This window comes from Euleptes europaea, chromosome 2 (genome assembly GCF_029931775.1).
Source record: "Euleptes europaea isolate rEulEur1 chromosome 2, rEulEur1.hap1, whole genome shotgun sequence".
Taxonomy (NCBI): Eukaryota; Metazoa; Chordata; class Lepidosauria; order Squamata; family Sphaerodactylidae; genus Euleptes; species Euleptes europaea.
Window position 1 is genome coordinate 26,627,865 of NC_079313.1, and position 26,492 is coordinate 26,654,356.

Here is a 26,492-nt window from a genome sequence, read left to right on the forward strand (position 1 = left end):
TAGGGGACTTACCCAGAGCAAAGACGTAGGGCCCTTTTGCTGCCAGTAAGTCCCCCGCTGACTAGCTGATTGGAGCTGGGGGAGAGGGGTCTTGGAGAAGGGGCTGGCAATCCTACCTAGGGAGCAAAAGGTCCCCGACCATGGGCAGTAAAGATAGGGAGTGGAAGATTGCACAGCTTATCTGGGTAGGCAAGGATGATGCTGTTTTGTAAAGGCAGTGGCGGGGGGCGGGGGGCTGTGCCCTTATGTCCTTCAGTGAAAATGTACATGACCAGTCAGCCTGAAGTGCCAGTAGTTTCCCAAACAACAGGCAACCACCCTAGAGATCACTCCAGAATAGGGTTGCCAACCTCCAGGTACAAGCTGGAGATCTCCTGCTATTACAACGGATCTTTTGCCAATGGAGATCAGTTCCCCTGGAGAAAATGGCCGCATTGGCCATTGGACTTTACGCAATTGAAGTCCCTCCCCTCCCCAAACTTCGCCCTCCTCAGGCTCCGCCCCATAAGCCTCCCAACTTGTGGTGAAGAGGGACCTGGCAACCCTAGGTTCCTGTAGGTTATCCGGGCTGAGTGATCGTGGTCTTGGTATTTTCTTTCCTGATGTTTCGCCAGCAGCTGTGACAGGCATCTTCAGAGGAGTAACACTGAAGTGTCTCTCAATGTCAAGTGTGTAGGAAGAGTAACATGAGCTCAAACCCAACCCCTTTCTGACTATATATTATTCTTCCTACACACTTGACATTGAGAGACACTGTCCTTCAGTGTTACTCCTCTGAAGATGCCTGCCACAGCTGCTGGCGAAACGTCAGGAAAGAAAATACCAAGACCACGGTCACGCAGCCCGGATAAACTACAAGAACCAATGAACTCTGACCATGAAAGCCTTCGAAAATATTCTGGCAACCCTACTCCAGAAACACAACCAAGGGTTTTAAAGAAAATTAGATACCCTTGTAAGCAGTGGTAGTTAGGGGTTTTGTGTGTGTGTGGCAAGAGTGGGAAAGTGTTCTTTCTTTACTTTGTTCTTCTTTGTTAAATTTCTCCACTGCTTCCTAGCCCCAAATCTATATTTTAAAGCCTTTAAATGGGTGGAGAGGATATCTCTACTCAAATGCAGTTATTTCATTATTCATTGTTTAATGTTATGCACAGCCCTGCCCTGGATGGCCCAGGCTAGCCTGATCTCGTCAGACCTCAGAAGCTAAGCAGGGTCAGCCCTGGTTAGTCTTTGGATGGGAGACCCCCAAGGAAGTCCAGGGTTGCTGTGCAGAGGAAGGCACTGGCAAACCACCTCTGTTCGTCTCTTGCCATGAAAACCCCAAAAGGGGTCCCCATAAGTCGGCTGCGACTTGACAGCACTTTACACACACACGTATACATTGCCCTGACCTGGATGGCCCAGGCTAGCCTGATCTCGTCAGATCTCAGAAGCTAAGCAGGGTCAGCCCTGGTTAGTATTGGGAGACCACCAAGGAAGACCAGGGTTGCTGTGCAGAGGAAGGCACTGGCAAACCAGCTCTGTTCGTCTCTTGCCATGAAAACCCCAAAAGGGGTCGCCATAAGTCGGCTGCGACTTGACGGCACTTCACACACACAATGTTATGCGCTCATCCTGAACTTTCAGGAATCTATCCGGAGGAGCCAACATTGAATAACCAACAACATCTGGTCCAGTTTGCCACTGCAGCTGTGCTCCTCCCTCGCTGGCCAGCAAAGCCCCAGCAGAGGAGCAAACGGTTCCAAGGCTGCAGCTTCACAGGGAGGCTTTGAGCATGCTCGAATCTGCTGGGCATGCTCAGTGATCGCACACCTCAAAACCACAGGGACCCTACCTGATCTAACTGATTGGATCCGGCGCTGGAGTCGCTCAGCCCCGGGTGAGAAAGAGGGAGAGCTTCGTTTTGCGGCGCTGCGGTGATCGGGACCGGGTCTGGCCTGTCTAAGGAAGATGTAAGGGGAGGAGGGTTAGAGGATGCAGCGATAGTGGTGTGGGGGGAGAGAAGGGGGTCTCGAGGGAGCATTAAAGGCGGCTGTCCAAGTAGCAGCTGCCCTGCTTTGCGGTGGGCTGTTCCTCCTTTTCTGACCCCTTGGTGCTTGCGCTAAAGAAATGGCTCCGCGGGGAGCTGTTGGCTGAGTCGCTGCCCAGGCTTTGGGGTTCAGATCTTTGCACGCGGAGATCCAGGCGCTTTTGGGGGGGGGGTTGTGCCGAAAGCTCAGCCTTCTCGCTGCACGCTCTCCTGAACCGGGGCTCTGAGATCTGGGGTGATCTGCAAAGGCTCGGCGACCCAAAAACGATTGACGCCAGGAATCGATAACAGAGGAGCGATGCTTCTGTTCAAGCGGAACACCTCTTTAAACTTTTTTTTCCAATCCGAAATGATTCTTGTGTTAGTACTGGGGACAATTAATTAAATGGTGTAAACTAAGGGACTCTGGCTGTACTCCGAAGGGCACTTTCCTGGGAGTAAGTCCCATTGCTTCTGTTAGTCTTGGGGACAATTAATTAAATGGTGTAAACTAAGGCACTCTGGCTGTACTCCGAAGGGCACTTTCCTGGGAGTAAGTCCCATTGCTTGTGTTAGTCTTGGGGACAGTTAATTAAATGGTGTAAACTAAGGGACTCTGGCTGTACTCCGAAGGGCACTTTCCTGGGAGTAAGTCCCATTGCTTGTGTTAGTCTTGGGGACAATTAATTAAATGGTGTAAACTAAGGGACTCTGGCTGTACTCCGAAGGGCACTTTCCTGGGAGTAAGTCCCATTGCTTCTGTTAGTCTTGGGGACAGTTAATTAAATGGTGTAAACTAAGGGACTCTGGCTGTACTCCGAAGGGCACTTTCCTGGGAGTAAGTCCCATTGCTTCTGTTAGTCTTGGGGACAATTAATTAAATGGTGTAAACTAAGGCACTCTGGCTGTACTCCGAAGGGCACTTTCCTGGGAGTAAGTCCCATTGCTTGTGTTAGTCTTGGGGACAGTTAATTAAATGGTGTAAACTAAGGGACTCTGGCTGTACTCCGAAGGGCACTTTCCTGGGAGTAAGTCCCATTGCTTGTGTTAGTCTTGGGGACAATTAATTAAATGGTGTAAACTAAGGGACTCTGGCTGTACTCCGAAGGGCACTTTCCTGGGAGTAAGTCCCATTGCTTCTGTTAGTCTTGGGGACAGTTAATTAAATGGTGTAAACTAAGGGACTCTGGCTGTACTCCGAAGGGCACTTTCCTGGGAGTAAGTCCCATTGCTTCTGTTAGTCTTGGGGACAATTAATTAAATGGTGTAAACTAAGGCACTCTGGCTGTACTCCGAAGGGCACTTTCCTGGGAGTAAGTCCCATTGCTTCTGTTAGTATTGGGGATAATTAATTAAATGGTGTAAACTAAGGCACTCTGGCTGTACTCCGAAGGGCACTTTCCTGGGAGTAAGTCCCATTGGAGAATGGGACTTACTCCCAGGAAAGTGCCCTTAGGAGTACAGCCAGAGTGCCTTAGTTTACACCGTTTATGGTGTAATATGGAGAATATGGGACTTACTTCCAAGTAGACCCTGATACTAGATGCCCTGCCCTGGATGGCCCAGGCTAGCCTGATCTCGTCAGATCTCAGAAGCTGAGCAGGGTCGGCCTTGGTTAGTATTTGGATGGGAGGCCACCAAGGAAGACCAGGGTTGCTGTGCAGAGGAAGGCACTGGCAAACCACCTCTCTGTTAGTCTCTTGCCATGAAACACCCCCCCCCCAAAAGAGGTCACCATAAGTTGGCTGCGACTTGACGGCACTTTACACACACAGAGACCCTGATAAACAGCGGGAGTAATTCTAAGATGGTCTACTTGGAAATAAGTCCAAAGTTATTCAGTGGGGCTTACTTCCAGGAAAGTATCCTCAGGATTGCAGCCATACAGGGCAATTATCTATTGTTTATTTTATTTAAGATATTTCCATACCATGTGGTCAGAGTCCTACTCAAGGCAGTTTACAATTAAAACAGTGTAAAAATATAAATCAATGGCTTTAAGACTGGAATGACTCTGCGTAGGGTTGCACTGTTTGTATACTTGTGGTTTAAATCTTGCATTGATGTTGGGGATTGTAAAGACCAAGCATTGTTCTTGAAAGATGTTTTACAAGGTCTTTGTGACCTGGAATTTTCTTGTGAGGGTTTGGTATTAACAGAGGTCATCCAAAGCAAACTTATTTTGCTGTTCCAGCCAGATTTCTCTTAATTTTTTCCCTGGACTTCACACACAACTGCTTCATGGCACCCAAGAAGAAGCTGCAAGGCCTTGTGGCGGCCACGGTCACCCCCATGACTCAAAACGGGTAAATATTTCCTTGGCTATAAAAGAAAAACTGGTTTGGTTTGGTGGTCTCTTATTTTACTTTATGTGTCACATTAATGGGTATTATTCAGGGAGATCTGGGATTGTTTTATTGTTTCCGTGGTCTCTTGTATGTAAATCTCTTCAAAAGAACAAAATAAAATGAGGTTCTGAAGGGCAGAGGTCAATGAGCACCCTTTTTATACTCTGAAGGAGCTTTTGGGCCCTGAAGTATGTAGCTTGGCTCACTTGCCTGAGTTTCCTGTTAGTGCTAATTCAAAGATGGTGATACTTTGTACCTTCTTTCCTTTTCCATGGGGCACCCAACCAGCCCATAAAGTAAGGAATGCTAGACTAAATGGACCTTTGCCTAGCCTTGCAACGTGCTTCATAAGCAACAGTGTATATTTGGGGTTACTGAGCACTGATCGTTTGTCCCTTAATTGTTAAAGTATCCTGGGGATACATTTTCTTTGTAAATTTAAAACCAATTAATTGACCATGGGAGTTCTTCTGCAATAAACAAAATCAAGTAGAGTGTGCAAGACAGGTTGGACCATAGAGGCTGGCCTCCCTGTTTGTAATAGATCCGTAGTGGTTTCTGTATTGTCCGCCTCTGCTTCTTGGAGTCTTGCTCAACAAAAGAAGTGAAGGTCATGAGATGAAAAGAGAACTTCAGGAAAGTGATAGCTGCTGGGAGGGGAGAACCACAAAGCTGTGTTGAAATAGCAGTTCTGTGGGTCAGCCACATAATTCTTGGTTCGTCTTTGAGTAAGTCGCTCCGTGCTCTCCTGAACATGAGAGAGTCTCTTGTTGCCTCCGTAAACAAAGGTATGCTATCTTCACAGATTAACTAGTTTGCTTCAGTCAGCGAGTGGGGAGACACACTGATAATTATTACCTCCGAGCTGGAGAATGTGAAGCAATCGTCTTGCCCTGGAGCTTCTTAAAACAGGCAGAAAGGATCACACAAAGGCGGTTACCGCACCAGGTATTCCCAGTGATGGATCAAGAGTTTGGAAATGTTATAAAAAATACTCTTCACACTTTCTATGTATTCCCACCGATGTATTAAGAGTTTGAAACTGTTATAAAAAATACGGTTTGCACTTTGTTTGGCCCCTTTAGCTGTGAAGACGTCTTCCAACCATTTTTTAGCCGTGGCATCCAAAAACCCGTTTAAAGTGATGTTTTTTATAACATTTCCAAACTCTTGATACATCACTTTAAAAGGTATTTTTTATAACAGTTTCAAACTCTTAATACATCGGTGGGAATACATTGAAAGTGCCAACAGTATTTTTTATAACATTTTCAAATTCTTAATACATTGCTGGGAATACCTAGTGCGGTAACAGCCAGTATGTCTACGGGTCAGGGGAGTATCCCAAATGGCACCGAAACAAGATAACCCTCCCCACACACACACACACACATACTTCGGTTACTTTTTGCCCAATATCAAGAGACGCTGCTGAGGCTGCTTGGCAGACAGCTAGACAGAATGGAGTTTATGTCCCCTAGCTGATGGCAGAACTTGTGGCATCAGGAGTGGAACTGCGCTTTCTTGTTGCTAAGTGTAGTTACGGCGTGCCGCGGAAGAGTGGTAAAGGGGACTAGAGATGTTGGAGAGCTTTTTCAGAGTGTTGTTTCCCATGGTGTGCGCACTTCTTCCTCTCTCGCATTTATGGTCAAATAAGCTTTGCAGGTTCTTTAATCGCTAGAACGGAATGGGAGCCATGGGGTGGGGGTGAGTGCATGTTATACTCCAATCGGGGAATCATAGAAACATAGAGTTGGAAAGGACCTTCAGGGTCATCTAGTCCATTCCCCTGCACAAGGCAGAAAATTCACAACTCCCTCCCTCCTACACCCCCAGAGACACCTGCTCCATGCCCAGAAGAGGGCAAAAACCCTCCAGGATCCCTAGCCAGTCTGGCTTGGGGGGAAATTGCTTCCTGACCCCAAAGTGGCGATCGGCATTACCCTGGGCATGTAAGAAAGGGCCACTGGAACCAAGCACTGACGCAACCCTTCCTGCCTTCCCTCTCATGATCTGCCTAAGTTCACGGAATCAGCATTGCTGTCAGATGGCCAGCTACTTCCCAGGGAAGCCTGTTCCACGGAGGAACTGCTCTGACTGTTAGGAAGTTCTTCCTAATGTTGAGCCAAAAACTCTTTTGATTTAATTTCAATGCGTTGGTTCTGGGCCGACTGGAAATGTAGGGGAAATCAACATTTATTTCTTAAAAACACACCAAACGTGCACTACAACACATTTACAACTAAAATCCCTTCAGTACTTGAGTCTGCTCCTTCACTTGCTTTTTTTTCCAGAGTGCCACTTCATTGTGTCTTAGAGATAACTGCGTGTTACACCATTTTACAGAAGAATTTGACCATTTGAAAAAAGCTGCAAGGTGGCAGGGAGGACTAGGCAATTTTGTGCCCCCCCTTTTCAAGTGCTGAAACAGCCATGGGGTATGTGTGGGGAGGCATCAAGAGTGCCTGCTCCCCCTGCACTGCAGGCCCAACCAGAATCAGGCCCTAGTAACATTTTTGAATGGTCACATTCTTCTGTGAAATGGTGTTGGCGGCCACGGGTCAAGCCCATGGCTGCCATGACGTGTGTTTGGCCTTGAAGAAGAGTTGGTTTTTATGCCAATTTTATCTACCTTTTAAGGAGAATCAAACCAGCTTACAGTCTCCTTCCCTTCCTCTCCCCACAAGAGACTCCTTGTGAGGTAGGGGAGGCTGAGAGAGCTCTAAGAGAACTGTGACTAGCCCAAGGTCACCCAGCAGGCTTCATGTGGAGGAGTAGGGAAACCAACCTGCTTCGCCAGGTTAGAGTCTATCGCTCATGTGGAGGAGTGGGGAACTGAACCTGGTTCTCCAGGTTAGAGTCCACTGCTCTTAACCACTACATTATGCTGGCAGTAACATATAAACCAACATAAAGCTTACAGGCACTATTACTACCTTTCATGTGTGCATGTCACAGAAGACAATGTCCCTATGGTACCCCCTTCACCTTTCTTATAAAGAACCCTGTAGTCTATCTCTAAGAGCCAGTGTGGTGTAGTGGTTAAGAGCAGTGGACTTTAATCTGGAGAACCAGGTTCGATTCCCCACTCCTCCACTTGAAGCCTGCTGGGTGACCTTGGGCCAGTCCCAGTTCTCTCAGAACTCTCTCAGCTCATGCAGAGGCAGGCAATGGCAGACCACCTCCCAAAGTCTCTTGCCTTGAAAACCCTATGGGATCGCCTTAAATCAGCTGTGACTTGACGGCACTTTCCACCACAGTCTATCTCCAGCTAGGTAAAAAGGAGACTTTTTCTCCTTATTGCCTCTGCCAAGTCTATTTTACAGAGGCCAGGGGAAAGGGGCAGCTGATTAGGTAAGAAACCTTTGAATTGCATATGTAATGTAGCAAAACCTCAAAGCTCAAACTGACTACTTTTTTTAGCATCCATACTCGGAACCATTGACTGCATAATTCACAAGCTGAGCTTTTTTGGCTAGTCATTATGTTTCAGGGAATATTAGAAGCCAGTTATGGGTTCTTGTGACTATAGGTCTTGGGTACTTTGTGGTAATAAGAGAGGAAAGGGAACTGAGTTCTGATTATTTTAAGCCCATATCTCCTAAATCCATTGTTTGCTACTATATCTTGCTTTGGAAATCCTGCTGTAGCATTCACATGCCATATGTGCTGTTTCTGTGTTTCCTAAGGTTCATCCAGTAGTATTCTTGTGAGCTGGCTTTGATTCAGATATGGGATAATTTCTGTTTGTGTACGAGTACAAGGATTATCAACATAGCCAAATGCAGTTATGTCTTCTTAGGTTACATTTAGGTTAAATTGAGAGGTTAAGCCATGGCTTTTATGAAAAAGTTCGTTTTAAGCAGATGAGAGGGAGACAGATGGTGGAAGGAAGGAATTTGAACAAAGCATTTCCCCCTAACCAAAGGACAATATAGTCTGGTTATCGATCAGCATAAAACTTCTAAACTAGCTACCTTTCTCCCCTATACAAGTTCTTTGCATGAACAGTGAGATGCAAGGAATTCCATACCTAATAATTTCTACTGGTAGCATTCTTTTCTTTCTAGAGAAATCAACCTGTCTGTGATTGGCCAGTATGTGGACTATCTGATAAGCGAGCAAGGTGTGAAGAATGTATTTGGTAAGTTATGGCTTTTTGCAACTCGTGCCATTTCATAAATTGCCCAGCTTTCTAACCCTGCTCTGAAAATTGGTATGGTTCCAAATGCGGACAGCCCAAGTCATAGAGACCAATCATATCAGACCTTCGGGTTGGGGAGAGTGGGGTAAAAATGTAATAAATAATAATAATCAAGAGGTTAAAAGGCTGTGTTTCTGAACTTGACTGACTACTTGGTGAAATGGATGTCTGCATTCCCTCTGTGTTTGGACTGAGGCAGACAAAGCCCCTTTGCATCTGAAAAGACTGATTTATTGCAGTGTCTGGTTTTTGGAACTCTTGACTTTAAAAGAGGGAACTGCTCTAAAATGAGAAACCTGGTAAAAAGGAAGTTGAAAAGGACAGTTAGGAGGGTTAAATCTCTGGAAAAGGCTTGGGGGTCACTCAAGTCCACAATACTAGAGGCTCAGCTAGATTGTATACTGCAAGTCAGGAAAGGTGGTATTAAGTCCAAGAGGTCACCACCATGGCTAACAAGTAAGGTGAAGGAAGCTATTAGAGGGGGGAAAGGCTTCCTTCAGAAACTGGAAGGGTTGCCCAAATGAGGCAAACAAAAGCAAACACAAACTTGCACAAAGAAAATGCAAGCAAATAATTAGAGATGCAAAAAAAAGATTTTGAGGGACATATCGCTAAACACATCAAGATCCACAATAAGCAATTCTTTAAGTACATTAGGAGTAGGAAACCAGCTAGGGAAGCTGTTGGACCATTGGATGACAACGGGAGTAAAGGAACAATAAGGGAGGATAAAGCGATTGCTGAGAAACTAAATTAATTCTTCTCATCTGTCTTTACTGTTGAAGATATAGGGCAGATACCTTCTCCTGAACAGATGTTTTGGGGAGGGGAGAATGAGGAACAGGGGCAAATAGTAGTAACAAGGCAGGAAGTTCTAGAACATCTGGACAAACTGCAAACTAACAAGTCACAGGGATTCATCCTGGAGTTTTTCAAGAACTCAAATGGGAAATTGTTGAAATGCTAACAATGATATGTAACATGTCCCTTAGATCAGCCTCTGTACCAGAGGACTGGAGAATGGCCAATGTAACACCCATTTATTAAAAAAGTTCCAGGGGGAACCCAGGAAATTACAGGCCAGTTAGCTTAACGTCTGTTCAGGTAAATTGATGGAAAGCATGATTCAAGATAGAATTGTCAAGCATATAGAAGGGCAAGGCCTGCTGAGCAAAACCCAATGTGGCTTCTGTACAGGTGGGTCCTATCTCACTAACTTTTTAGAGTTTTTTGAAAGTGTCAATAAGCATGTGGACAGGAATGAGCCTACGGACATTGCATATTTGGATTTCCAAAAGGCTTTTGACAAAGCTCCCCGCCCAAAGACTGCTAAGCAAACTTCATAGTCATGGGATAAGAGGACAAGTCATCTTATGGATTGAGAGCTGGCTGAAAAATAGGAAGCAGAGAGTAGGAATCAATGGTCAGTTCTCACAGTGGAGGGATGTGAGCAGTGAGGTCCCTCAGGGATCTGTGTTGGGACTGATGCTTTTCAACCTGTTCATCAATGACCTGGAGTTGGGAATAAACAGCGAAGTGGCCAAGTTTGCAGATGACACCAAATTATTTAGGGTGGTTAAAACAAAATTGGACTTTGAAGAGCTCCAAGGAATGGGCATTAAAATGGCAAATGAGATTCAGTGTGAGCAAGTGTAAAATAATGCATATTGGGGCAAAAAATCCCAACTTCACATATACACTGATGGGATCTTTGCTGCCAGCGACAGGCCAAGAAAGGGATCTTAGGGTTGTAGTGGATCATGCAATGATGATGTCAACCCAGTGTGCGGCTGCTGTGAAAAAGGCCAATTCCATGCTGGCCATAATTAGACAAGGAATAGAGAATAAAACTGCTGCTATCATACTAGCCCTGTATAAATCTATGGTGAGACCACACTTGGAATACTGTGTACAGTTCTGGTCACCACATCTAAAAAAGGATACTGCAAAGCTTGAGAAGGTGCAGAAAAGAGCAAACAAAATGATCAGGGGGCTAGAGCAACTGCGCTATGAGGAGCGGTTAGGGCTGTTTAGCTTGGAAAGAAGGTGGTTAAGGAGAGACATGATAGAGGTCTATACAATTATGCATGGTATGGAGACAGTGGACTGGGAGCTTTTCTCCCTCTCTCATAATACCAGAACACAGGGTCATCTACTGAAGCTGGAGGGTGAGAGATTCAAAACAGATAAAAGGAAGTATTTCTTCACACAACGCACAGTTAAATTGTGGAACTCCCTGCCTCAGGATGTGGTGATGGCTGCCAACTTGGAAGGATTTAAGAGGGGAGTGAACATGTTCATGGAAGACAGAGCTATTCTGGATACTAGTCATGCTGCATACCTATTCTCTCCAGGATCAGAGGAGCATGCCTATTATATTAGGTGCTGTGGAACACAGGCAGGATGCTGCTGCTACAGTCATCTTGTTTGTGGGCTTCTTGGAGGCACCTGGTTGGTCCCTGTGTGAACAGACTGCTGGACTTGATGGGCCTTGGTCTGATCCAGCATGGCATTTCTTGTGTTCCTATGGCAATGGGCCATGAAGTGGGCTTCCTTATTTTTAAAAAAGAAACATATTCCACCTTCTTTTATGTGTTCTCAATTTAAACTTTTTTTTGTTAACAGTGAATGGGACAACAGGAGAAGGTCTGTCCCTGAGTGTTCAAGAGAGGAAATGGCTTGCAGAGGAATGGGTGGCCAAGGGGAAGGATAAGTAAGTAATTCTGGGAAAAGTCTGCTGTGTCAATGGAAAATTATTGGCTACTAAAGCAAAGACAGTTGGTCAGCAAATCTGCTTCCTCTTTTTACTTCCCTTTTGGGTTTAAAGGGCAAGGGGTGGGAATGGTAACATCAGTAGTATTCTGATAAACAATACCCTAATATGCTACTTTTTGTCCAAGTTGCTCACAGGCAAGAGAAAATAGACTCTTTCCCTAAATGATCAACTCCTACCATTTTGCCTAAACTTCCTATCAGAGGTTGAAAATGAAGGGGAAATAGAGGTTCAGTGATAACCCCCCCACACAAAGGGATTCTTGGACTGCAGTTTTACTAGTTCAGAGAGAGAAGGAAGTCTCCAGGATGAGTAGATCAGTCCCTTTGCTCTAATCTGACCATCCATGATCACGCCTAAATAATGTTTGCTGCAAAGTCTGCAAGTATAAATGGCTTCTTTGTGGGTCTGCCCCAACCCATATGAGTCCAAAAGGCAATTCAAGGGTTATTCACAGTTCCTCCACTTGGGTTAGTAGGAACTGCTCAGGCTTTCTTGGTGGCTACTCCTGTCTTATGGAATAGGCTTCCCAAGGATGTGAAGAAGGTCCCAACCTTGCAGAGATTTTGTAGGTTCTGTAAAGCAGAACTTTTTTCATTGTGCTTTGGGCGGCTGGTGAGTGCAGGTCAGTTGTTATGCTTTCTTTAAAAAATCGATTTACTTCATTTATAGCCTGCTTTTCTCACTGGGTTTAAGCTGCTTTGAGTCCTGTTGATCAGGAGAAAAGAAGGATATCAATAATTAAATAAAGAATAAACTAAATTAAATTAATTCATCTGCAGTTGAGATGCTGTGAAACTGACTCGCCCGTTGTTTTCTTCATTGAGTGGCATGTCGCTTCAAAGAAGAGGGAGCCATGCAGAAGAATGGGATGAGAGAACATTCTCATGTCCCACGCTTTCCCCTCTTCCTGCCCACCCCCCTTAAAAATATGGACTGAATATTTCACATCATTCTTTGTTCTGAGATCCGGACTAAGTATCTGCCTCTCTTTTGAAATTTCTACATCAACATGATATAGGAAAGCAGAAGCTAAGGAGGGTCATAGAATCATAGAGCTGGAAGGGACCACCAGGGTCATCTAGTCCAACCCCATGCACAATGCAGGAAATTCACAACTACCTCCTCCCCACATCCCCCAGTGACCCCTACTCCATGCCCAGAAGATGGCAACAAAAACCCTCCAGGATCTCTGGCCAATCTGGCCTGGAGGAAAATTGATGAAGTCGGCCCTGGTTAGTACTTGGATGGGAGATCACCAAAGAATGCCAGGGTCACCTATGTAGAGGAAGGAAATGGCAAACCACCGCTGTTAGTCTTTTGCCTTAAAAAGCCTACTGGTTCACCATACGTCAGCTGCAACTTGACAGCACTTTACACACAGATTGCACAAATGACAGATGTGCTAAATGCATTGAGTCTCTGTTGCCATGCGTCTGTATGACCTTGGGGAAACCTAATTGCAACTTAGACCTATCAGTGCGCACTGACTCACCAGTGTGGTGCTCAGCGTGTCAGACTAGGACCTGGGAGACCTGGGTTCGACTCCCCTCTCTGCCATGAAGCTCACTGAGGGGAACTTGAGCCAGGCTGTCAGTAGGGTTGCCAGGTCTCTCTTCGCCACTGGCAGGAGGTTTTTGGGGCGGAGCCTGAGGAGGGCGGGGTTTGGGGAGGGGAGGGACTTCAATGCCGTAGTGTCCAATTGCCAAAGCGGCCATTTTCTCCAGGTGTACTGATCCCTATCGGCTGGAGATCAGTTGTAATAGCAGGAGATCTCCAGCTAGTACCTGGAGGTTGGAAAAGATCCAAACAGCACTACAAAGTAATTTTAGCAAGAAATAAGTTTATCTAAGTGCAGAAGTGCAAAAAAGTGAAACTATATACAAAAGAAACACAAGCAACAATATCTATACAGTATGCAAAAACAGTCCAGCAAGATATACAATGTATATCTATACAAATTAGTCCAATAAATCACATAGGAACCATGTCACTGTCCATGAAAAACTTTCCTGTGCTTCAAAGTAGCTGGACACGAGATGTCAGAAAAGAGGACCACAGCATGGAGGTGCCAAGAAGAGGTGTCCGGACGTGTTGTCTAGATCATACACACGTTTCGCACGTGGCTTCATCAACTAAGCATATCTCATACTTTTCCCAGGTAACTCCGCAGTGAAGTTGCGAGTGAGCATCTCCCAAAACGAGTCTCTCTTCCTGTCCACTTCTGCCCGAGTTTTCCACAGTCGCACAGTCGCCACCACAGCACAAGGATTGCCAGTGTGCTGCTGAGGGGGATGCGAGTTTTCTGTACTTTGCTGCGACTGTGGAAAACTCGGGCAGAAGTGGACAGGAAGAGAGACTCGTTTTGGGAGATGCTCACTCGCAACTTCACCGAGGAGTTACCTGGGAAAAGTATGAGATATGCTTAGCTGATGAAGCCACGTGCAAAACGTGTGTATGATCTAGACGACACGTCCGGACACCTCTTCTTGGCACCTCCATGCTGTGGTCCTCTTTTCTGACATCTCGTGTCCAGCTACTTTGAAGCACAGGAAAGTTTTTCATGGACAGTGACATGGTTCCTATGTGATTTATTGGACAAATTTTTCCGTTACATTGTATATCTTGCTGGACTGTTTTTGCATACTGTATAGATATTGTTGCTTGTGTTTCTTTTGTATATAGTTTCACTTTTTTGCACTTCTGCACTTAGATAAACTTATTTCTTGCTAAAATTACTTTGTAGTGCTGTTTGGATCTTTTCCATTATCTATACAGCACTGAGCCTTTATTCTCTCCAGTACCTGGAGGTTGGCAAATGTGGAAGGGAGAGCTATAATTCTGCTCCAAGTTCCTTGGAGGAAGGGAGAGATGAAATGGATAGAGCATCTTAAAAAGAAAATGGAACAAAGGCTGTTTTGCAGAGCACACGCTGCCCCGCTGCCCCCCATCCACCTTTGCAACACTCCAGATCAGTCCCTGCAAAGGACACCCCCCCTCCCCTGCTGCATGGTTTCAAACGACTGCTTGTTCTTGTGATAGCGGGGGGGGGGGATCGTACCAAAAGGAGGGGGAGCCTTCTGCCACCTCTACTATTTCTCTTGCTCACAACCACCAGCTCTGGAAGTAGTGTTTTTTTTAAAAAAAGGAAAGCTGGTGTCACTTGCTGTAGTTAGACTTGGTTCATGTGCCATGTACATGCGGTCAGATGGAAGATGCAAAATGCTTGTTGACGCACAAGCGGTCAGTCTGACTCGTTTCGTCTCCTCTGTTTCCCAGCCCCTATTTAAAAACGTAAAGCTGTTTTCCCTTTCTTGAAGGCTGGATCATGTCATTATTCATGTGGGGGCCCTGAGTCTGCCAGAATCAAAGGAACTGGTGAGTTTGTTTGCTTAATTTTGTGGTGCTTGTTGAGACTCCTTTTATTTCGTATGCAAGATACATCCTTATATGGAATATGGCATCTCTTCCATGGGGGGCATAATTGCAAAGTAATAAAGGGGGGATCATGTAGTTCACCCTGTCACTATCTTAGGGTTGCCAGGTCCCTCTTTGCCACCGGCGGGAGGTTTTTGGGGCGGAGCCTGAGGACAAGGTTTGGGGAGGGGCGGGACTTCAATGCCATAAAGTCCAATTGCCAAAGCGGCCATTTTCTCCAGGGGAACTGATCTCTTTATCAGCTGGAGATCACTTGTAATAGCAGGAGATCTCCAGCTAGTACCTGGAGGTTGGCAACCCTACACTATGTGCATGCCTTTCATCTGGTTTGGATTGTTCATTTCAAGAGGTGCTTAAGTGACTTATGGTTAGCAGTCCTGCTGTGATTAGCAAGTGAGAAAAAAGGTCACTGGATTCCTGGGAAGAAGGGGGGAGTCTTTTGTTGTTAGCTTGTTTGGGTTTCTTTTCTGCCATGTGGATTATGGGATTGCTGCATTGCTTCCCTTGTGGGATCTTTAAAGCTCCTGCCTCTCTTCAAATGAAACTTGAGAAGCTCCATCCTCTGTTGGAGGACCACATGCTCCCTGATGCCAGTTTCAACTACAAACTGGGGTAACTATCAGTATCAGCCCCTTTAGAGCAACACCCATCTGTTCCCCCGTTTGCCTTTAAGGGGTATTACAACAGCTCAAGGAGTGGGGTAGTTATGATTAGGTAAATGTATTAGGATGGAAGGGTTAGATGCCCTCTCTCCTCCCTTCATGATTCTGATTTGAACTGGGACCCTGACTGGCTAGAACTGCTCTTTTAAAAGTCCCTGGAAAGATCTAATCACAAACGTCTCAACATCTTGTCTGTTTTGAACCTTACATATGACGCAATGCTGGATATTCCTTATGTTATGGAGTAATAGACTGGTGAACTGTTTAAACTGTTGGCCACATGTAAGAAATAACATAATCCATTAGCTTATCATGGATAAACATTATTTGTATACAGGATAATACAAGTTTTTTGAGATGAAGTGTTCTGTGTTATTCAAAAGCTTGCATATATTAAGAACTATTTTGTGTAGCACAAGCTATTGTTGGATCTATTTTGTTCCCCCCTCCCCGGACTCACCTGGCAATAATTGTCTGTATCAGTATAAATACATGCCTCTGACGCCTTTCCAGGCAAAGCATGCTGCTGAAATAGGAGCAGACGGCATAGCTGTCATTGCCCCGTTCTTCTTCAAACAGGTGAACAAAGGTTAGTAGGCACCTCACTGGCTGCTGGATCCCACTAATTGTGTTTTCCTCTTGCATCCCACTGTCTGGGACTGTGTATTTGTGGTATGAGTGTCACAGCAGTTAAGGTTTCTGCTAACTGCTGTGGAATTAATACTTTACTCATGGGTTGGAAGGAGTTTCCAAACCTACATTCCTTAATCAGCATTCCTTAATCGGCAATGATGCACATACTCCATAAGGTGCAGGAAAGCTGTAGAATATTGTATTATGTACAAATCAAGCTTCATGAGAATCTTGGTTTTCATTTTTTTTTTAAAGCAAGAAGCATTCATGATTTTGGGCATTTTTGGTTGTGAAGATGGGCTGGAAGGGGTATGGGAGAAATGGCTGGCAAAACCTCAGAAAGCAGGAAGGTCGCTGAAGGAGGTTTTTGGTTCTCAAGGGGCAAGCCTTCAATGCCCTGCTTTGCTCTTCCTGTTGACTGGCAAGAGGCAGTATAAAGCATGCAAGTTGATCATGACTGATGCGGCTTGCTTCAACGGGCTGCCAGAACTTTGATTCTGTGGGTTTTTTTAAGTGCGTGTAGGAAAGCAGATGTTTCTGGTTACTTTCCGGTATTTTATGCATGGCTGTTTCCCTCGTAGTCACCCCTCTGACAACTTCAGTTTTTGTGTTGATTTTGCATGCACTTTCCAGGCGTCAGAGGTCGCCTTGCTCTCCCCCTGCGTTTCCCCACGTTTTGCCCGAGTTTTCAAATTTGAGATAAAACAGGTCTCTGAAAATGTGGGGAAATGCAGGGGGAGAGCGAGGTGACCTCTGATGCTCGGAAACGGCATGCATAATCAGCACAAAGACCCAAAGTTGTCGGAGCGGTGACAGCTAGCGAAACAGCCATGCATAAAAGACTTTCCATACTCCAAGTCTCTCTCTGTCTCTTCTCCCCCCCTTTTTAGATGGGCTTGTTGCCTTCTTGCATGATGTGGCAGCTGAAGCTCCAGACGTCCCGTTTTATTATTACCATATTCCTCCCTTGACTGGAATAGAAAGTAAGTGTTGCTTATCCAGACCTTCCCCTGTTACATCTAGGAGAAAAGCCTGATTCAGGGTTCCCAGACACGTTAACCTGGGGGCACCTCTGGAAGTTTGAAAACAGGCTTTGGAACCACAATAAAATAATTTTGACCACTTCAAAGGTCGTGACTTCCACCAAAGAAACCTGGGAATCATAGTTTGTTGAAAATTCTGTTGGATGTCCCCCATGCCTTCCTCTACCCACCCCACTGGACACTAGTTTGCAGAGTTTCTTCTCTGGAACAATGGGATTAATTTTGTTTGTAGTGTAGTCCCATTACCATCATTTCATATTTCATCATCAAGGAAGAGGGGACTTCCTGGGGTATTCTTCCCGGATGTTTAGCGCTCTGAAATGAGAGACTGCAGTGGAATAGAATTACAACCTGCACTGTGCTGCCATCATGAAACATACTAAATCTAGTATTAGACCTTGCCAAGGAAGACTTGAAAACTTTTTTAATGTGACTTGTGACTCACCCACCCTCCCACCCACTCTTGTTTTCTCTCTTTCTGCAGTTTGTGTTGAAAAGCTACTAGACGGGATGATGGAGCAGATCCCCACCTTTCAGGGGGTGAAGTTCAGTTGCACAGACCTCTTCGACTTTGGACGGAGTATCAAGAAAAATGACCAAGGCCAGTTGGTGCTTCTGTATGGTGTGGATGAGGTAAGGGATTTCTATACCATGACTTCACTGTTGTAGAACTGCAAGACAACTGTGTAAAGCACAGGTACTGAAGCAGTGGTTTGGATCCACTAGCAGATGAAAGGATTTCTGCCTATGGATCATCCCTTTCTCACCTTCATCCTCCTGCTACAGCCCCAATGTGCCCCTGAATTTGATTTAAAGTGACATCTTGAGCTGCAGCTGGAAGGGGGAGGCAAGAAAGCCACACTTCCATGGGCAGAAATCCTTCCACCTGTGGAAACACTCTAGTGGTTCTAAGCCAGTGGTTCTAAGCCAATGTCTTTTGCATGAAGCTGCCTTATACTGAATCAGGCCATTGGTTCATCAAGGTCATCATTGGCTACTCAGACTGGCAGCAGCTCCACAGGGGCTCAGGTAGAGATCTTTCACACCACCTACTGCCTGGTTCTTTTAACTGGAGATGCTGAGGATTGAACCTGAGACCTTCTGCATGCCAAGCAGAGGCATTTCCACTGAGCCACAGCCCCTCTCTAAAGACTGACAGTGCACTCCTAACGAGAGTTACTCCAATCTAAGCCCATTCATTTCAGTGGGTTTAGACTGGAGTAACTCTGCATAGGACAGTGCTGTAAATATTGTGTCAAGTGGATCCCAGCCTTTTTTCGTGGCCAAACAAGCAACATACGGATTTTCTGAATTCAGAGGCTTATTCCACATGAGGAACTTATCAGCCACTTGAGTTGGAGGGGAGGAAAGGAGGCAGAGGCTGTAATCCAGTGAGCAAAACAATTCAGCAAGGGTACATAGGCCTGGGGAGCCTTGGGTAACTTTAACAGAAAGATGAATGTCTAAGAGAGGAGCCTTTGGATGGGAGCCCACGCAAATGGTGGTGGTAAGACAGGATAAGCCACTGCTGTGGCAGGAACGGGAAAGGGACGGCGAGTGTAGGAAGCACAGCGCAGACAACCTGCCAGCTGTCCCATCCCCCCTACCGCCGCCGCCAGCCCCTGCATTTCCTCAACTCTTGTGTACGTTGCAAGTCTTGCCATGACTACTACAGTTTATCTTCTGCACAGGGTGAAAATGGCTCTCTTGCAGTTCTACTGGCAAAGTGAGCCCTGACAAAAGCTTATGCTGGAATAGATTTTGTTAGTCTTTAGGCTGCCAGGGGACTCCTGTTTCATTATGGAAATTTAAAAGAAAAACACTTTCCCTCCCTAGCAACTCTTGAGCGCACTGGCCATGGGAGCGGACGGGGCAGTTGGCAGGTCAGTCTCTCTCTTTCTGTCTTGTTTGTGGGATAAAAATGTTTATTTGGCTTGCTGGGTCTCATCTCCTGTGGCAAAGAGGAGTCTTGGGCAAGGGATTCTGCCTGCTGCCTCCAGCCTTTGTGCTGTTGTGTGTGTGTGTGTGTGTTTTTTTACAGAAGAGTATCTCATTTGCAAAATACTGTTTTGATTGTCCTAGTGTCTGTCTACCTGCAGACCTCTTCTTTCTACCCTAATTTGATAAGCTGCACAAGTTCCTTGTTGCACCTCTTCTCCAGAAGACCACCTTTGAGTAAGCAGTGTTGTGGCTCACGGTCTGTTCACAAATATCTGTTCATCAGGTCTCATCGGTTGAACGGCTTCCACTGAGAAGCCTTCTGTTTGAATTGGCATCAGGAAGATAAATGTAGGAACGGGCCCTAAGTTAGGGCCTACACTTTAGTAAGGTATCACTGTCGGTTGCCCGCCAAACTATTCAGACAGGATTTAACTCTAGTTGAAATCTAACCCTCACCTACCCTGCAGAACACCCCAGATAAGTGGCAATACTGAAACTTGGAAATAATTTCCTCACTTTTCAAGCTACCCTATATTGCTCAAGCCACTTAAAAAAAAAAAAAAGCTTCAAGGAGAACAGCAAGGCACACACACACTTTGTGAGCCTCTATTTCAGGGGTGGGGAACCTTTTTGCCACCAAGAGCCATTTGGATATTTATAACATCATTTGCAGGCCATACTAATTATCAACTTAAAAATCAGCCGACCAATCCCCAAGCAGGCAGCTGCACCAGCTGACACCCCCCCCGGTGCGGGCAAACAGGCAGGCATCCAACTGGTGGCACACTCGCCCACCTGGTGGCACAGGATGGTCTGTTGCACCAGCTGGGCGTAGCCATCCAGCCGCATGCCGGAGTTGCTCCTGCTTCGCATGGTCGGGGTCGGATTCTACAGCTGGCTCATGCTACCTCCGCCTGCAGGGATGAAATGAGGACGCACTGGCTAAGAACTCCCCCGCCAGCACATTCTGGTCCTGCCCCCTTTAACCCCTCCATTGTCGCCACTTCCGCCCCCAGCCCTCTTGTAGTACAGGGGGAATATGTTTCTCCATGGCCCGGGTGGGAAAGGGTTAACACAGTTTCTTGGGCAGTCCTAGCACCTCTGTAGCTAAGGACTCTTCTGCAAGGGGGGAAAAGGTTCCTTTTCTCTGCAAAACAAACTCACGTCTGCCTTGAATAGAGGCTATTCTTGTCTGCGGGAGGGGGCAGATCACCAGTCTTAGATCCTTCTGAGCTAGAGATCTGCCAGATCCCCCTGGGCCTGACATTCCTCACCCCTGCTCTGGTTTGTGAACGTCTGTTTTTTATTTTATTTTATTCTGTTCTTTGGAAAGTTACACACCCTACTCTTCCTATACTGGAACATCATGTGGCCACATTTTTAAAAGGCATCCATTTCTCCCCTGCTCCTTCCGAATCCAATGTGGATGGGTTATTGGCACCATAGAAACTTGTCTTGGGGCTTCCGGAAATATTGCTAATGTTAAAATGCAGTTGATGGGATGCATAATTGTGATTGTAGGAAGGGCTTAAGCAGAGAGTTCACCGGGGCAAATGTCCTTTGCAAGAAACCCATGTTTCTTGCCGGCTACATGGAATATGGAGTTTTCCCAAGGATTCTAGTCAAAGGGGCAATATATAGGGGGCTGGTTCTCTGGTGTCAGCAGAGATCTGGCTGTCTTTAGGAACTGGATGCTCAGACTGAACACCTGCAAATGGGGCCAAATAAAGGAATTAGCCATGCAATTTCTATATAGGGAGATAAATTCAGAATTGCTATCCTTGGATGGTCTATTTTAACTGCTGTGAGAGTGCCAACACATCTTCTGATAGTGTTTGTCTCCCCTTATTTTGTTTCCAGCACATATAATTACCTGGGCAGGGCAAATAACTTACTACTGGAAGCTTTCAGTAACGGAGATATTGTCTTAGCACAAAAATACCAGGTATGATATTTCTGGGTGAAGCTTATTATAACTGAGGGTTAAGGGGTTTTTTTTCGCCTTCCCGTTTGAGCGTAAATTTGAAATGAATGTAGCACACACTCTAACCCCAGAGCACATCATTCCATAAACATGCCCCGATAAGCTGGGGACAATCAGCTTGTGAAAACAAGCACTTATCACTCACTGGATGAGAGCTGCATGCTCTTCACACAATCTGGTTGCCAGAGATGCCTATATGTTTTACAATATTGAAAATCTGTTTCATATGGGGTGGGGGGAGCTAGAACCAGTCCTGCCTCCCCTGTGTGATTGTTGTGATGCCAGCTTTTGAAAAGAGGCATGCAGCAACTGTTTCTTCACATCTCTTCTGTTGTATCCAAGAGATGGAATGTAATAAGATGCAGCAATAGAACTCTTACTATGTCACTCTCTTTTTAGTTCTCTATTCAGGATTTCCTCAGCTTTGTATTTGCACAAGGTAGGTATTATTGTACTCTTTCTTCTTCTTTGCCCTGTCTGCATGACTTGAATATTATAATATAGATTGAAATTCAGAAGCGTTCACACATGTTCATGGGTTTCCATCTGGAAAAGATGGGGGTACGCAACCTGCCACATCTTTGCAGGATGACTTGATTCCCTTGTGCCCAAACTGGGGGCCCTGGAAAAAATCTCCTTCTTATTGTTTGACCAATACTGGGTTTGGAGTCTCACACACGCAGTACAGCACACCAATAAAAGCAACAGACTTTATTGAAAAGCATAAGACAAAAGGACAAGCAGGTGCAATAAAATATCAAAATCTAGCTTCCTAATATACACTTACAGATGTGAAGGCAAGCAGGTTACAGCATCTTCAAATCAGCATACGTAACATAGCAGCAGGTGAGAGACACAGCAAGATGGTCCCTGGCCCATCACTGGTCCTGATGTTATTATTGGGCATGCATGGAAACTTGTGCTAGATGGTTGTAGGCTAACTTTATAAGAAACTGGACCTCTGACCCCCTGACCAGTATAAACCAATCAGGTGTGTGAACCAAACGATGATTCTCGAAGAGGAGCAAGATTCCCACCTCCCAGTTGACATCGCTGAGAGTAAAGTCAGATCGCTTTGAAATTCAAAGGATTGATCTCAAGCTTTTCATCTTAGCTTGAAACAGTGGAAGAGTAGTAAGAGTTGGATGACAAATTAGAAAACAGGCTATTGCTTTAAATGTATGACATGGCCAAACGCTGTGGCTTAAACTGTCAGAGGTGACCAAATTTCTTGACACCATCACCCAAGACGTTTCCTGACTAAATATGCCTTTAGAGCTCTCTTCAAGTATCTTTTTGTCTTTTATAAATTCCCTTTAATACTTTCTTCTGGTTACTGTTTTTCTCCTTTTTGATTTTTCTGATTTATTTTGTCCAACTGCATCCTAATATCCAATACCTGTACAGCATGTAAAATTAAACAATGGTTCATATACTACATATTTAGCAACATAAACATAAAATGTTGAATGGCCAAGTTACTGTCCATTCCAGTATGTTAAGAATAACTCTGAAAGACGATTTCTTGCATAATATATCCTGTAACTGTTATATGTTACCCTGGTCATTTCCATAGAACTTTGCTGAACTGCAAAAGAAAGGCTCTTAGAATTCTTTCAGTTGTTTTTTTGTGGTTGACAGAAACATCACTAGCAGTGCATTCCTAAGGAGAATTACTCCAATCTGAGCCCGTTCATTTCAGTGGACTTAGACTGAAGTAACTCTCCTTAGGAATGCACTGTAAATGTATTGATTATTGACATATTTGTGGCCAGCTATAGCCTTTTGTGAGCTGGTATAGCATGGCATCTAAGGGCCAACCTACATGTCACAATATTTGACATGCTGGGTTGGGATTCTCCCAACTTTACTTGTAAACAATCAGTCACATGTCACACTGATGGGAACTAATATCCCAAATGCATGGGGCCTTGATTCGGGTTGGGGCCATGATGGAAGAGGATAAGTGATTTTAGTCTTCCCCCATACTGCAGTCTTGACCTGAATCAGTCCGCCATAAGTCAGCTGTGACTTGACGGCAAAAAAAAGTAGCCAGATTTTGGCGGGGACACACACACACAAATAATAGTTCCTCCCCCCCCCTTCTTAAAACACAGCTATATTCCAGGACTTCTCATGACTCTGGTGCCTTCTGCACAGAAATTTTGATCTACCTTCCTTCTCCAACTGCTGCAATTTTATTTATTTGTTTATTGGGTCTGAACACCACATATGTGTCTCCTGCGGCTTTCTCCTTCGGTCCAGAGCCACAAATGCACCACCTTTGGTTTGGCTTGAAGGAGAAATGGCAGGATGGCTGCAGGTAAGCATCCATGTGGATGTTTGGTCCACGGCCAATGTGAGGAGCAGGGTGGGCAGAGCTCAGCGCCACCTTCAAAACAATGGTTCCAAGCTCCAGGTTTCCCCCCAGCCCCAGCTCTTTAAGGGTTTTTAATTGCTGAGTTGTCACAGCAGTTAAGGGTTGGTGGGGGGAGGTGAGAAGAGGAAAAGGGGAATTCTTGGGCTGTGGGGTGGGGTGCGAGAGGCATGCAAAATTCTTCTTACATGAAGTGCAGAAGCTGGGTACCCAAAGGTTGGGTGGAGAAAGGTAAAAAAATGTTGTGCAGAAATATATTTATTGTAGAGCGCTTATATCAGGGTTAAAAACATTAAAAATGATAAAACAAAGCAAAACAATATAATAATATTAAATTGAGGCTAGCCATTATCTTTTATTCTTTTCAGACACCCCTACACACATACTTGGGCTTTTATAATTCTGTGTACATATTGTGATACACTTGTATATTGTTTGAGTGTGCATTATATGGGATTTTATCTGACCACTGATGGCCAGTTGGCCGAAGCGCGTTATGGTGGATGGTTTAAGTTTATCGACCTTAATCGTTGCCGTTGTGCTTTGTTTTATCATTTTTTATGTTTTTAACCCTGATATAAGCGCCCTAAAATAAATATATTTCTACATACCGGTAACATTAGTTTACCTTTCTCCACCCAGCCTTTGGCTACCCGGCTCTTGGTTTTTCAGGTTGGGTCTCCCCCACTCCTTTTTGTTTTAATGAAGTGCAGAAGTGCCAGCACAACGAAAGGAAAGGGGGTGGGGGCAGCAGCAGTAAGCAGCATGGGGGTGAGCGAGCCATTTGGCTGCTGTCCCAGCACACCTCCACCCTTCCGGTTCCCACTTGCATAGCAGGATGACTTTTCCTGCCGCCCCTGTGCGTGATAGCGAGGATACAGGGGAGGGAGGCATATTTTGAAGAGATTACCTGTCTTTAATGGTTTCTTCTTTCCATTTGTTTTTGGCTAGGCTTCGGTGTTCCACAGACCAAAGCAGTGATCACTTTGGTTTCGGGGATAGCAATGGGTCCCCCGCGGCTTCCCTTGTCGAGAGCCTCTGAGGAATTCATTGCCAAAGTAAAAACCAGACTGGAGAGTGTGAAGAACTGCCCGTACAGTTAACAGCAGCGTGGTCATCCAGCATGGTTTGAAACATCATCTGTGAGATGCGTACTGACTGAATAACTTTCATGAAGGACTGTGTTCCTGTTGCGGCCATCCTTTTAACCTCAACCATTGGAATCAACCCTACAGCAGCGATTTTGTTGCCCGTCAGGGCTGAGACAGTTTTCTGATAAAGAAACCAGCTTCCCTAAAAACTGGAAGAGTAATGAAGAAGCAACCTCAGCTGAAATCTTAGAATTCTTCCACAAATTGGAAAGGGAGTGTGTGTGATGCAGGTTGAATTGGCCAGTTTTTATGTACTTCCTGCCATTTTATCTGAAGATGTTGGGCAATATAATTATAATTAGATTGAATGAATGATTTTATTATTACGGCAATAGCCAGACAAACTACAAACCTTATCAATTAAAAGCGATTACAAAAATAAATAATTAGATTAAAACCTCTCTATACAAAATACAGATAAAGTTGTACCAATTAAAAATCACCATATACACAAGGCATATAACGATTTAAATCAATTAAAATCGCTAATACCCTTCTCCGAACAAATTTTAATAGCTACAGAGCAATACTTGGCTACTTGCAAGGATCGCTGAGAGTCTCCCTCCCATAAGAGGAATTTAATTTTCTCTTCCTCTGAACTAGTCTCCATCATGTCAATAAGAGGTAGAATTAGTTTCTGACGATTATAATTAGATTGTGATTATAATTAATCTTTGTATTTACAAAGCCCATATATTTTTAGAAGCGCCAATAAAAATGGGCATTATCTAGACCTGTGCCTGAATTTGCAAGGTGTGTTGTGTCTTCTTGAATGTTTTAGTATCCAACTACAACTTCTGCCATGGCTAATGAATGCTAACTGCTGATTTCAAGTGTGCAGTGTGTGCTGAGTGTAGGGCTAAAGAACACACATGAAACTGCCTTATATTAAATCAGACCAGTAGTCCATTAAGGCCAGAGTTGTCTACTCAAACTGACAGCAGCTCTCCTGGGTCTCAGGTAGAGGTCTTTCATATAACCTACAGCCTGATCCTTTTTAATTGAAAATGCTAGGGATTGAACCTGGGACCTTCTGCGTGAAAAACAGAGGCTCTTCCACTGAGCCACAGCCCCTCCCTGAAAACGGTTTTGTCTGCAGTCCTGAACCAGTTAGCTGTGAACCTCCACCAGTTTAATTACAGTGGGTTTCATTCCCTTTTGGAAATTTTGAGTTTCTTTAAAGCGTGTATGGATGTCACCAGATTTTAAACACTAGCACCGTGCTTGATATGCCTCTTCTGTTCTGTGGTGATCTTCACAAACCAGTATTCTCAAGCCATCTGAAGACCAGACATAGAGAGATGAAGCCTCAAATTGCTTTTCAGCCTTTTTGAAATGAACTCCCAAAATAGGTTTAATTTAATTCTAACCAATTCAATATTTACCAAATATCATCAACGGCATCTGTTGATTTAGAGAGGCTTGAACAGCACTCCTATTCAGTACATCCTTTTGTCACCCTGGTGTAGGGTTGCCAACCTCCAGGTACTAGCTGGAGATCTCCCTGATCCATTCACTTGGAGAAAATGGCCACTTCGGCAACTGGACTCTATGGCATTGAAGTCTCTCCTCAAACCCCGCCTTCCTCAGGCCCCCAAAGCCTCCCGCTGGTGGCGAAGAAGGACTTAGCAACCCTACCCGGGTGGTATGTTGATATTTAGCAAGCACTACGAATGGATCAACCACACTGAACGTTTTAGAGATGCGAAGTTACTCATAAAATCTCTCAACCATCTTTTACACAGGGTACAATACCCCAAGAGGCAGCCTGATCTTATTCGTGCTTCCTCTGCATTATGGAGTACTGGGTTCCACATAACTTATTTCTAAATAAGAGGGGATAGAATTGCAGCGCTCTGTGGTAAGAAGGCTGTACCATATTACAAATGGGATTTCTACTCTTCCCTATACTAAAAGGTAAAGGTCCCCT

General features: G+C 45.0%; 1 protein-coding gene across 1 annotated transcript; it reads left to right on the forward strand.

Annotated features, from left to right (window-relative positions):
- The first annotated feature begins 4,249 nt into the window (after positions 1 to 4,249).
- NPL (N-acetylneuraminate pyruvate lyase) lies at positions 4,250 to 24,514 on the forward strand. The gene is made up of 11 exons (XM_056845205.1): positions 4,250 to 4,314; positions 8,427 to 8,500; positions 11,186 to 11,273; positions 14,654 to 14,711; positions 15,947 to 16,022; positions 16,957 to 17,049; positions 17,594 to 17,742; positions 18,946 to 18,992; positions 20,911 to 20,995; positions 21,434 to 21,473; positions 24,363 to 24,514. Exons 1-11 carry the CDS (start codon positions 4,250 to 4,252, stop codon positions 24,512 to 24,514), a joined length of 927 nt encoding a protein of 308 aa, XP_056701183.1.
- Positions 24,515 to 26,492: the final 1,978 nt, after the last annotated feature.

Bases quoted from the DNA above. Each gene is read 5' to 3' on its own strand.
- NPL (XM_056845205.1), top strand. From the start codon at position 4,250: ATGGCACCCAAGAAGAAGCTGCAAGGCCTTGTGGCGGCCACGGTCACC. The intron at 17,743-18,945 runs GTAAGGGATTTC...TTCCCTCCCTAG, and splicing joins TTCTGTATGGTGTGGATGAG to CAACTCTTGAGCGCACTGGC. The intron at 21,474-24,362 runs GTAGGTATTATT...GTTTTTGGCTAG, and splicing joins CAGCTTTGTATTTGCACAAG to GCTTCGGTGTTCCACAGACC.